At 35.9% G+C, this 12,834-nt stretch overlaps 1 protein-coding gene across 1 annotated transcript in view; it reads right to left on the minus strand.

Moving 5' to 3' along the window:
• Nucleotides 1-10,445: 10,445 nt before the first annotated feature.
• The window catches only part of TUSC3 (tumor suppressor candidate 3), a 168,869-nt gene continuing 166,480 nt past the window's right edge, over nucleotides 10,446-12,834 (minus strand). The window contains exon 9 of the mRNA XM_044225524.1: nucleotides 10,446-12,746. Coding sequence (XP_044081459.1) covers nucleotides 12,731-12,746 — 16 coding nt within the window. The 3' untranslated portion in view covers nucleotides 10,446-12,730. The remainder of the gene's footprint in view (nucleotides 12,747-12,834) is intronic.

Genomic DNA, 12,834 nt, shown 5'->3' on the forward strand with positions numbered 1-12,834 from the left:
TGAAGGGAGCATGATGACCATTACTTAAAAAAAATTTTTAAGGGGCACCCTGGTGGCTCAGTCATTAGGCATCTACCTTCAACGTGGGTCCTGATCCCAGGATCCTGGGATTGAGCCCCGCATTGGGCTCCCCTCTTGGTGGGAAGCCTGCTTCTCCCTTTCCCACCCCTACTGCTTGTATTCCCTCCCTTGCTATCTCTGTGAAATAAATCTTTAAAAAATTTTTTTTACAGATTTTATTTATTTGAGAGAGCACACATGCAAGAGAGCAGGGGGAAGGGCAGAGGGAGGAGAGAGAATCCTAAGTAGCCTCTCCACTGAGCATGGAGCCAGATGAAGGGCTCAATCTCAGGACCCTGTGACCATTACTTTAATTCTATAAGCATATTGCTTGTCTCCATTTCACTTAGCTCTGTTGCTATGACTTTGTCCTAGTCATTCATTTTGGACCTATTCCTCTGTCACCTCATTATGTCTTTATCAATTTCTATGTTTTAAGGAAGTCAGCCAGGTCTCCTGCTATCAAAAGTAGTGACCTTGTGAAGAAGAGGTCCAGTAGTGCTCTCCCATGCAGTTTCCTCTCTTCACCAGATCCCGGTGCTTCACAAGTGTCTCCTATGTTTATTGAATGCCCCCTACTGTTGTAGCCGGGACACTTTTGCCTTCAGTCTGGTTATCTGCAGTGCTTCTCTTGCCTATTGTGGGCAGGGTTTGGTCTCTATTTTGCTAAGGGGCCAGTCTGCAGCCACTTGGGGCTTAAGCTGGGTCAGATTAGATGTTTGCCAGAGATGCAGTCACAACAAAGTGCATGGTGTTGTCCCTGTGACGCTTTGGTTGGTGGACTGGGCCTGCAGTCAGACTGGATGTCAGCCCAATGCTGGGGCTGCAGTCAAACTGGTATTATGGTTATCTTCGCTTTTTCCCAGGGCAGGAGTCACTTTGGAGTGGTGATGACCCCTTTCTGGACTGCTTGCACAAAGCGACTATTATGGTGCCACTTTAGAGGGACTCCTGCCAAGTGAAGTGGATTGGATGGGGTGGATCAGCAAGAAAATGTGGGGTTAGGAAGCTAAGTGGAGTGTTTATGTTGGTTCTGGAAGATGCCCATTTATCTTACCTGAGGCAGGGGGCAGAGGGGAGAATGGGAGAGAAATGGTGACTAACAGCTCTTTTGTTTTTGAAGTCTCCTAAAGATCCCTGACCCTCGTGTGTTTGTTCTGGGATTAGTAAATAAACCTGCCTGTATATCCCTGGCATTTTTCAAATTGCTGCTTCTGTGCTGTATCTCAGTGGCTTTGCTTGTTGTGCCATCTCTTTAAGGGCAGAGACTTTCCCTTTGCTGTGCAGCTCTTCCAGAGCTCTGCTCACTGATTTTTAAAGTTCTTAGTGTTAAAGACCCACTAATAATTTAAAAAACAAAAACAAAAACAAACAAACAAAAAAACCAAAACAAAACTGACCAAGTTATGTTCCCCTGGTTTTAAAGCCAAATGCCATGGGATTTGTCCTCTAGTATGTGTTTTCCACGCCTGGGGTGCCTGTATGGGGTCTGCTCCTTTCTCCTCTCTGTGCTTGTAGTGTCCTTTTCTCCTGAGGTCAGTCTTGTGGCTGTTTGGTTCCTGGTGATGTCTCTGCCCTTGCTACTTCCCGTCAATGTGGTCTCTTCTCTAGATAAGCTGTGGTGAGTCTGTTCTACCAGTCTTCAGGTTGTTTTCCGGATCATTTCTGCTAATGTGGATGTTGTATAAGTATATTCATGGGACAAAGGACCTTAGGATCCCCTTACTCCACACCATCTTCCCTAGATCTGATTTCATTTTTCTTTAGACACAAATACTGCATTGAGCATATATATCACTTCTTTATCCATTCATCTATCGATAAACACTTGGGTTGCTTCCATATCTTGGATAAATAATGCTACAATAAACAGACTTCTGTGAATATATCTTTTCAAATTAGTGTTTCATTTTCTTTGGGTAAACACCTGGAAATGAAATTACTAATAGTATGGTGTAATTTTAATGTTTTGAGAAAGTTCTGTATTGTTCCATAATGCCTGCACCAATTTACATTTCCATTAATAGTCAAAAGTATTCCTTTTTCTCCACATCCTCACCAACACTTGTTATTTCTTAAATTTTTGGTAATAGTCATTCTGACAGGTGTAAGGTGATAGCTCATTGTATTTTTAATTTGCATTTCCCTGATGTGTTGAACATCATTTTATGTGTTGGTCATGTGTGTGCCTTTGGTAAAAAGTCTGTTCAAGTCCTCTGCTCATCTTTAGTCAGAATTTTTGTGGTGTTGCATTGTATAGGTTCTTCATATATTAACTCCTTATTAGATCTATCACTTGCAAGTATCTGCTCCCATTCGGTATGATATCTTTTAGTTTTGTTGATGACTTTCTTCACTTTGAAAGGCTTTTTAGTTAGATGTAAGCCTAGTTATGATTTTAGTTGTTTTTGTCTGGGGAGACGGAGCCAGAGAAATATTACTGAGGTTGATGACCAGGAGTTGACTACTCATGTATTCTTTTAGAAGATTTATAGTTTCAGGTCTCATATTTATTTAGTTCTTTAATCCTTTTGCATTCTATTTTTGTGTATAGTAATAAGAGTGGAGTCCCATTTCATGCTTTTGCATGTAGCTGTCCAGTTTTCCAGCACCATTTATTGAACAATCTACCTTTTCTACACTTTAAGTTCTTTCCTCCTTTGTTGGTTAATTGCCCATATAGGTGTGAGTTTGTCTCTGTGTCATTGATCTGTGTGTCTGTTGTGCCGGTAACAAATTTGTCTGATAACTATAGTTTTGTGGTATAAGATTTGGGATTGTGATACCTTCAGCTTGTTTTGTTTTTACTTTCTTTTCCTCTAACAAATGCTTTGGCTATTTTATATTTTAAGTCTTTTGTGGTTCCATGTAAACTTTACAATTACTTGTTTGAATTTTGTTGCAATTTTGATAGGGGTTGCATTGACTCTATATATTGCTTTGAGTTTTATGGACATTTTAACAATGCTCTGCCAATTCATGAAGCATGTGTATTTTTCCGTGTGTGTGTGTGTATGTGTGTTGTCTTCAAATTTTTTCATCATTGTCTCATAGTTTTCAGATCATAGGTCTTTCTTTCATCTCAAAATTTATCTCTAGGTATTTTGTTCTTTACCATACAATTGTAAATGGAATTGTTTTTAAATTTTTTCTTTCTGCTAGTTCATTATTAATGTATAGGAATGCAACAGATTTCTGTGTATTAATTTTCTGTCCTTCAACTTTACTGAGTTCACTTAGAGTTTTTGGTGGAGTCTCTAGGGCTTTTTATGAATAGGGTCCTGTCATCTGCAAATAGTGACAGTTTTACTTTTTCCTTACCAATATGGATGGCTTTCTGATTTTTGTGGCTAAGAGTTCTGATTCTATGTTGGATAAGTGGTGATAGTGGACCAATCTTTTTCCTAGATAATGGAAAACTGTTCAGATTTTCTATTTCTTCCTGTTTCAATCTTGGAAGATTATGTTTCTAAGGAATAAGCTTTCAGGGGCAAAAGCTTTCAGCTTTTTACTATTGAGTCCTCGAGTATGTTTTTAGCTCTGTGTTGTCAGATATGACCCTTATTCTGTTGTCTTATGTTCACTCTATACCTATCTGGTTCAGAAGGTTTTTTTTTCTTTTTTTAATGGATGTTGAATTTTATTAAATGCCTTTTCTGCATCTACTGGGATGATCACATGAGTTTTTTTTTAATCTCTGATTTCATTAATGTGGTATATCATGTTGATTTGGGAGGTAGAATCATGATTGTATTCCTAGAATAAATCCTATTCATTATGGTGAGTAATTCTTTTCATATATTGCTTGCTAATATTTTATTGAATTTTAGCATCTATGTTTATTAGGGATATTGGTCTGTAACTTGTTTTTTTGGTTTTTTTGTTTGTCTGGTAATGTCATTGTCTGGTTTTAGTATGAGGGCAATGCTAGCCTCAAAATGAAATGCTAGCCTCAAAATAGCCTTGCTTCTATATAAAAATATATAGGTATTATATAAAATGCAGGAATAATAAATAATAGTATAGGAATATAGGAATTAATAGTTTGACAAGGATAAGTATTCTTTAAATATTTTATAGAATTTATCTGTGAATTCATATGGTGCTGAACATTTTTAGAGAGTTTTGATTCAATTTTATTAGTAGTAATCAGTCTTTTCAGATTTTCTATTTCTTCTCAGTTCAGTCCTGAAAGAGTTAGCTTCTATGAATTGGCCATTTCTTCTAGGTTTTCCAGTATGTTGGCATACAATTTGTCATAGTAGTTGCTTATAATCCTTTGTATTTCTGTAATGTAGGTTGTAACTTCTCATTCATTTCTGGTTTTGAGCCCCCCCCCTTTTCTTCCTTCTTCCCTTCCTTCCTCCCTTCCTCCCCTTCCCCCTCCTTCCTTCCTTCCTTCCTTCCTTCCTTCCTTCCTTCCTTCCTTCCTTTTTGATGACTTCAACTAAGGTTTATTTTGTTTATCTTTTCAAAGATTTTAGATTTAGCTTTTAGTTTCATTGTTTTCTTTTGTAATCTCCATTTATTTCCACTCCAATTTTTATTATTTCCATTCTGATCTTTTCTTCTTTCTATTAACTTTGGGCTTTGATTTGTTTCTAGTTCCTTAAGGTTCAAGGGTAGATTGTTAATATTAACATTTTTCTTGTTTCTTAAGGTAGGCCTGTATCATTACAAATTGCCCTCTGAGAACTGCTTTTGTTGCATCTCAAAGATTTTGAAATACTGTTTCCATTTTCATTTGCTTTCAAGTAATTTTTATTTGCCTCTTCGCTTTCTTGGACCCACTGGTTGTTTAGTAGAATTTTTAGCCTTCACTTGTTTCCCCTCCCCCAGTATTTTTCTTGGAATTCTGGTTTCATAGTGCTGTTGTGGTCAGGAAAGATGCTTGATATGATTTCAACCTCTTGAATCTATTGGAACTTGTTTTGTGGCCTAACATGTCTATCCTGGAGAATCTTCCATGCACGCTTAAAAAGACCATGTATCATTTTTTGAATCAAATATTTGGTGCATATCTGTAATGTCACTGTTTTCTTACTGATTTTCTGTCTGGCTGATCTATCCATTGGTCTAAGTGGGGTGTTAAAGTTCTCTACTCTTATTGTATTACTGTGAATCTCTCTCTTTACATCTGTTAGTGTTTGCCTTATAAATTTAGATGCTCCTAGGTTTGATGCATAGATATTTACAATTGTTACATCCTCTAGTTGAGTTGGTCCCTTAAGCATTATGTAATGATCTTTTTCTCTTGCTATAGTCTGTTTTGTCTGATACAAGTACTGCTATTTCATTTTTTAATTTTTTGCTTGCATTTGCATGGACTATTTTTCCATCCCTTCACTTTTAGACTGTATGTTTCTTTAATACTGAAGTGAGTCTGTTTTAACAGCATACAGATTTTTTTTTATCCTTTTATGTACCCTATGTCTTCTGATTAAATTGAAATGGATTTAATGCTTCAAAGTAATTCTAGGTAGCTATGTACCCTTTGGCCATTTTGGTAATTGTTTCTAGTTGTTTTTATTGTCAATTGTTCTTTCTTCTCTAGCTCTCTTGTGATTTGATGCTTTTTTTTTTTTTTAGTGTTATGCTTAATTCCTTTTTCTTTATTTTTCTGTGTGTCTGTTACAGATTTTTAGTTCGTGGTTAACATAAGGTTAATAAATAACTTCCTATATTAAGTTGATTAGTTGGCTTTGAACATACTCTGTAATACTGTATTTTACTCCCCGTCCCCTGCCATGTTTTATGTATATATCATTATATTTTACATCTATTTTGTGTACTCTTAACTAAATTTTGTAGATATAATTTATTTTACTACTCTTGTCTTTTAACCTTTATACTAGCTTTGTAAGTATTTGATGTACTACCTTTACTGTATGTTTACTTTTACCAGTGAAATTCTTTTCTTTCATAGTTTTCCTCTACTTAATGGCCCCCCCCCCTTAAAAGTAGCCCTTTTAACATATCTTGTAAAACCAGTTTAGTGGTGATGAATGTCTTGGAAATTCATTCTCTTCCAACTCTGAATGATAGCCTTGCTGGGTAAAATATTTTTGGTTGTATGGCTTTTTCTTTCAGCACTTAGAATACATCATGCCACTTTTTTCTGGACTGCAAGGTTTCTGCTGAAAAATGAGTTGATAGCCTTTAGGGTTTCCACTGTATGTAAATAGTTGCTTTTCTTTTAGCTTTTAAGATACTTTTTTTTAAAATATTTTATTTATTTACTTGACAGGCGGAGATCACAAGTAAGCAGAGAGGCAGGCAGAGAGAGAGAGGGAAACAAGTTCTCTGCTGATCAGAGAGCCCAATGTGGGGCTCGATCCCAGGACCCTGGGTTCATGACCTGAGCTGAAGGCAGAGGCTTTAACCTATTGAGCCACCCAGATGCCCCTAAGATACTCTTTATTAATTTTTGGCTTTGTTACGTGTCTTGGTATGGATGGCCTTGTGATCATATTGTTTAATGTGGTGTGTTTACTGGAGCTAAATGTCTAATCCCTTCTTATGTTAGGGAAATTTTCACGTACTATTTTTTCAAACAAATTTTTTGCCCCTTTCTTCTTCTCTCCTCCTTTTGGGATTCCATAATGCAAATATTAGTACACCTGATGTTGTTGCCAAGATCCCTTAGTATAGCCTCAATTTTAAACTTCCCTTTTCTTCTTGCTGTTCAGGTTGGGTTCTTTCCATTACCTTGTGTTCCCTATCACTGACACTTTTTTTGTTTTTGTTTTTTGTTTTTTTTTGTTTGTTTGTTTTACATCTTCTGATCAGCTCTTGATACCCTCCAGCATATTTTTCATTTCAGTTATTGTATTCTTCAGCTCTGAATTTTTTTTTTAAGGTTTTATTTATTTATTTGACAGAGAGAAATCACAAGTAGTCGGAGAGGCAGGCAGAGAGAGAGAGAGGGAAGCAGGCTCCCTGCTGAGCAGAGAGCCCGATGCGGGACTCGATCCCAGGACCCTGAGACCATGACCTGAGCCAAAGGCAGTGGCTTAACCCACTGAGCCACCCAGGCGCCCCCTGAATGGTTTTTATATGTTCTCTTTGTTGAAGTTTTTACTGAGATAAGTCATTCTCCTTTCAAGTCTAGGGAGTATCTTTCTGACCATTACTTTGAGCACTGTATCAGGTAGTTGCTTATTTCTATTTCAATTAGGTATTTTTCTGAGATTTTTGTCTTTTGTTTGGAACGTAATTTCATTTTGTCTGTGTCTCTCTGCTTCTATGCTTTATGGAAGCCAGCTATAATTTCTGGTCTTAAAGGTAGTGGCCTTAGCTGGAAGGCATTCTGTAAGGCCCTTCCTGCTGTGACTGGGTCACAACTGCTGTGGAAGTGCTGGTGAAAGGAGCTGGCTTCCTCTTCACCAGAGCAGGATTTGCTCTTCGGGAGTGCTGGTCCTGACTGGAGCTGCTGCCAGGTGTGGTGAGGTGATAATTGCTTTTGGGAAAATGCCAGTACTGATTGCATTTAGGTGGAGTTAAGCCCCACTGAGTTGCAGAGGTCCCAGAGTTAAGTCCTGCTAGTTGTTATGGGGGCTCACCTTCTTGGTATAAGTCCCCAGGGCTGGGGGTGCTCCATATGGGGCTTGATCCCTTTGTTCTCATGGATAACCTTCATAACTATTCTATCCCTCCTGCTTATGTGTTCCCACTATGTCTCTGTTTTCTGTCATTTTCACTGTCACTTTAACCAAGAGAGTTGCATTATATATGTCATACCTTGATTTGTCTGTAACAAGAAGCAAGCTCAGGATCCTTCCCCCAATACCATTTTCCTGAAATCTCTTTATAGAACTTTTTGATAATCCTTTTAATTTCAGTAGGAAAGGTGTTATTCGTTCCTACTTTCCTTTCTAATTTTAGAAGTTTGAGAACTATTTTATTTTTCTTAGTCTAACTGAAGGTTTCTCAATTTTATTGCTCTTTTCAACGACTCAGGTTTTGGTTTGGTTGACTTTTTCTTGTTTCTTTATTCTTTATCATATTTAGTTCTCTTCTAATCCTTCTAATTGCCTTCATTCTGTTGTCTTTGTGTTTAGATTGCTTTTCTCTTTCCAGCTCCTTAGGCAAAAACTTAGGGTAATGATTTGAGATTTATTTTGGCATGTGATTTTATATAGTTATATCATACTTTAAAAATCCATTTGGCAGATCTCTGCTTTTAGTTGGAATGTTTAATGCATTTATCTTTAAAGAAATTACTGATAGGGACTTCTGTCATTCTACAATTTGTTTTCTATATGTGATAGGTATTTACTCAATTTTTCCGTTACTGTTTTGGGGTTTATATTTAAATTTATAACAGTCTAGTTGGAATTAATAGCAGCTTACATTCACCAGTATACAAAAACTGCTTCTCTGCAATTCTAGCCATTTGCTTTTATGAGATTATAGTCAAATTAAATTTCATAAACTGTGTCAGATCTGTGTGTTCTGTTGAGTCCCTCTAGCAAATTTTTCAATTACAGTTTTTCAGTCTTAGAATTTGTATTTGACTCCTTTTATAATTTCTGTTTCTTAGTTGATATTTTCTATTTGCTGATGCATTGTTCATTTGTTTCCTTTAGTTCCTTTGTGGTTTCCTGTAGCTCTTTGAGTACATTAAAGACTGCTAACATCTTTAGCAAGTTGAATTTCTGCTTTAAGGACAGTATTCTTTCCTGTTTCTCTGTGTGCTTTTTTTTTTTCCCCCCAAACTGGTCATTCTAAATATTCCAATGTAACAACTGGAAATTGGATTCTGCTCCCTCTCTAGAATTAGTTTTGTTGCTTGTTGTAGTTATTTAGTGAATCTTCCAAACTGTTTTTATAAAAATTGTGTTCTTTGTCATGTGTGGTCTGTGAAGTCTGTGTTTCATTAGTTTAGTGGTCAGCTAGTGGCTTGACAGAGCTGTCCTTAAGTGCCTGCTGATGAAAGAAAGAAAAAGAAATAAAAGTCCCCTGGACTTTGCAGATTGACTCTGTTAGGTCACCCCATCAGTACTTATTCAGGGTGTAAACATCAGCAAGAAGTAAAAGCTCAGGGTCTTCTCAGATCTTTCCTGAGGATGTATCCTGATCTGGGTTTTGGATGTGGCAGCTTTTCAAAACCTTTATTCCCTGAAGTACTTAACTCTCCAGCTTTTCCTTTCATTCAGCCCTCAGCCATGTGTCTGTTGTCTGTCATAACTGTTAACTCTAGCCTCAGGCAGGAGCATGTTCATTTCCTTATCAGTATTTTGGAGAAAAACCCTCTGGAGCAACACCCTGAGAAACTTCTGAGTTAGGTTAAACAAAGGTAAAATGCCTTATTTGAATCCTCCCAGTAGCCCTCAGGGCAAACAAACACTATTCTTGGGAACAGGAGTATTCTGCCTCCTGTAGAACCAGGTCCCCACACCACTTACAGGTTGTCATTTTTCAAGACCACTACTGACTAGGAAGGAGGATGGGGAAAGACTAACATAAAACACTATCAAGTTAGCCATCTGAATTTCAGTCACATTTTAAGCGTTCATTTTGATTTCTCTTACATCATCTTCCAGACTTTGAACAATATTGAGTGACAGTTTCTGCCAGTCTTTCTAGTGTTTCTGTGGAGTGGATGGGTCCTTAGAGTTCTTCATTCTGCCATTTTCATTGCCTACATGCATGCATAGTATTTTGTGGAAACAGACACACCAATTGGATGAAGTGACCTGATTTTCCTATTATATTCTGAATGTGTGATGCTTTATTAAAATTTTGTAAATACTTAGACTGTTATATGATAAAAACATTGCATATATATTTGACATAATAGGTAAAAAATGGAATATAGAAAAATTCATAAATTGTATAAGGGAATTTAGGGGCTAGCATGAACATACTTGTACCCTTGTAGTGTGACTACCATGCTCACCTTTCTCTACTATTAGAAAAAATACTATTAGAAAAATTATTAGTTTGACCCAGTACAGCTTCTTGCTAGAGTATGAAAAGCCTCTTGTTTTAATATTTTAAACTGAACATTAAAGAGCTCTGAGGAACACTGTCTCCAAAAATCCATTCAAATGTTTTGTTGCTAGATGCTCTAGTTAATATGTTTGTCTTTTGTTACCAGTACTTCTTAAAACACACTGTTTACTGTCTTTGATCTCAAAATAATATGTCGTGCCTTATTTAGAAATAACTACTCCCTTCGCGTACCTTTAGGGAGGTTCTCCTAAATAGCAAGAAAGGGAATACTTGTCAAGCTCTATGGTTACAAGATATAATCTCCCGAAATCACCATGTTTGCTAAATTGTTAACTGACAAGGGATATTACTTTATATGCAAAAGAAAATTATAGTAAACACACAACACTATTGGGCTTACTCATGTGAATATCTGATGCAAGGAACAGTATGCTGAGCAAAATGCAACATTTTATTCATTAGATGTTGTTAGAAATTACACTCCTTTGGATGGGATTTTATGTTAAGATTTTTTCCTCTGGGTAGGAAAGCAATTCTTTTTATTCTAACTGAAGACTGTGCAACATATAATCAGTTTTTAAGGGAGACTTCAATACAGTACATCTGGTTGAAAAGTGACATTGCAGGATACAGCATACCAGATAAGAATTAATTTTTCAATTTAATTTGTTTGGCAAAGGTAAAGATAGCCTATATTACATACATGATCTTCCATATTCTAAATTCTGAAGCGAAACTACATTTGAACCACTCTTCGTAGTTTTGCCCATAGCACTTTCCAGTAACAACTTGTCTTGAGGCAGTTTATTTCCCTCCAGAATCACTTCCCTAATGTAACAACAGGCTATAGCAAAGTGACAGCTCTCTAGCTATAAAATGCTAAAAATTTTTTGTTGTTGAGGCATATATTACTGAAAGGGAATTACATAATACAGGCTACAAAACTTTTACTAATCTGAAATAGAGAAGTTCTCCTTACCTTGGTCATTGTCTGACTTTATTAAAGTTTTATAGACAAATGTGTGTTGTTTAATAACAACTTTGAGCCTTAAGGAGACAAAAATAATTATAATAAACATGTGTTTACATGTAAAGTTTGGTTTCAGATTCCAATTGTAATGCCTGTTCTGAATGAATCTTAGAAAATGTAAAAATACTCAATGGATTTACATTTACAGGTCAAGTGCTACCTAGGGATAGGCATTAAACAAATGATCATGATAACTTAATGTTTTTCCATAAATGCCATTCCTGTACTAAATTTACCACACTTTGAACAGGAACTAGGGAACTTAATGTGCTTTTTAATAACAGATTTGGGAATATGCGGTAAGGTGAACAGAGTTCTGAATTATTATGCAATTTTCACTGAATATCCTATTTTGACAAGATAACTTATTTCTAGCACACATACTGCCCTGGAACTTAGCTTCATATGCCCCTGTAGGATTTTTATATTTCCCATTCTTTATTGAATTTCATAAAGGTATGAAATAAATAAATTTAGTAGATGTGCACTTGGTTTGAGACTGTACACCTGAAACTCCTCAGTTTTCCATGGTCTATTATTTAGATCTTAGCCAAAATTAGATAACAAAACCTTTAGAAAAGGAAAAACAAAGTTTACTAAACTGTGTTTTTAAATTCTTCCTTAGCACCAAAGAAAACAAAAATTCAGATTTGAGAGTTCGAAAGCCCAGTTCATAAGCCCTATTTTTCTATTCTTTCTGGCTTTCAGCTTCTAATACTTCTGTAAGTCAGAAAAAAATTTTAAATCGTCTAATTTACAGGGTTGATGTGAAGAAAATAACATATGCAAAAGTGCTTTATAAACTAAAAGAAGATATACAAACGTAGTAATGGTTAGACTCCAATATTTGGTTTTCAAAAAAGCTTCACTGAGTCACTCATATATAGGATAATTTTTATCTGGATTCAGGGAATGAGGTTTTGATGGCAAACTTCTTCCATATAATACAGGGGAAAATGGCCATCCGGGTTAGTTTTGCAATCACAAGTCTGGATTCCTGGGTGACCCTTCTAAATTTAGAGAGGGAATTAATTTCTACTTCTGGTGTGTTGCTTCCAGATACCTAATACCTTCAAGCTTACTGATTTAGACCTGTTCGTTTTTAAAATTTATGTCCTGGGAAAAAACCTCCCATTTCCCAGGTTAAGCTTCTAAGTTGTAGGCACTATTCATCCAGCTCCCTGCCTCTAATTGTGATTAATAACAACAAAACATTTGTAACCATACACACAACCTTTATACTGAAATGACAAGGAATATATTTTCTCAGTATGTGACATATTTTCATGCATATACCTTATCTCTGTACAACCTTAAGGATTCTTTAACATATATTTCATAGTTTTCCCTTACTAACATTGTGGTTTTCTTTACTAATGAGTGAACAGTTCTAACACATGAATTCATAATTTACATTGTCATTTATTTCAGTCCTACAGCATACACTGAATATAATATGCTTGAAAACACTTCAGTATTTCTTGTTCTTTCCAGTGCTAATATGAATCTTAACTATCCACTTCTATAAATTAAATTGGCTAGGAAAACACATTTCAAAAATTGTACAAGAATAAGCTAGAATTATCACAATGAATGTGGATATGAACTCAAGAATTCAAACTATATCTCAGGAACACTTTATCTTCATGGTAAACATTCACTTTATGCAAATCCCACTTGGCTTCATTTAATTAAAAAGCTGAAAAAGAAAGAAAATTATATGCTGAAAACAGGGAAAACACAATATGCTTTTTATTCATTCTAAAATAGTACATGTAAATAGATAC

This window comes from Neovison vison, chromosome 11, assembly GCF_020171115.1.
Source record: "Neovison vison isolate M4711 chromosome 11, ASM_NN_V1, whole genome shotgun sequence".
NCBI classification, from domain to species: domain Eukaryota; kingdom Metazoa; phylum Chordata; class Mammalia; order Carnivora; family Mustelidae; genus Neogale; species Neogale vison.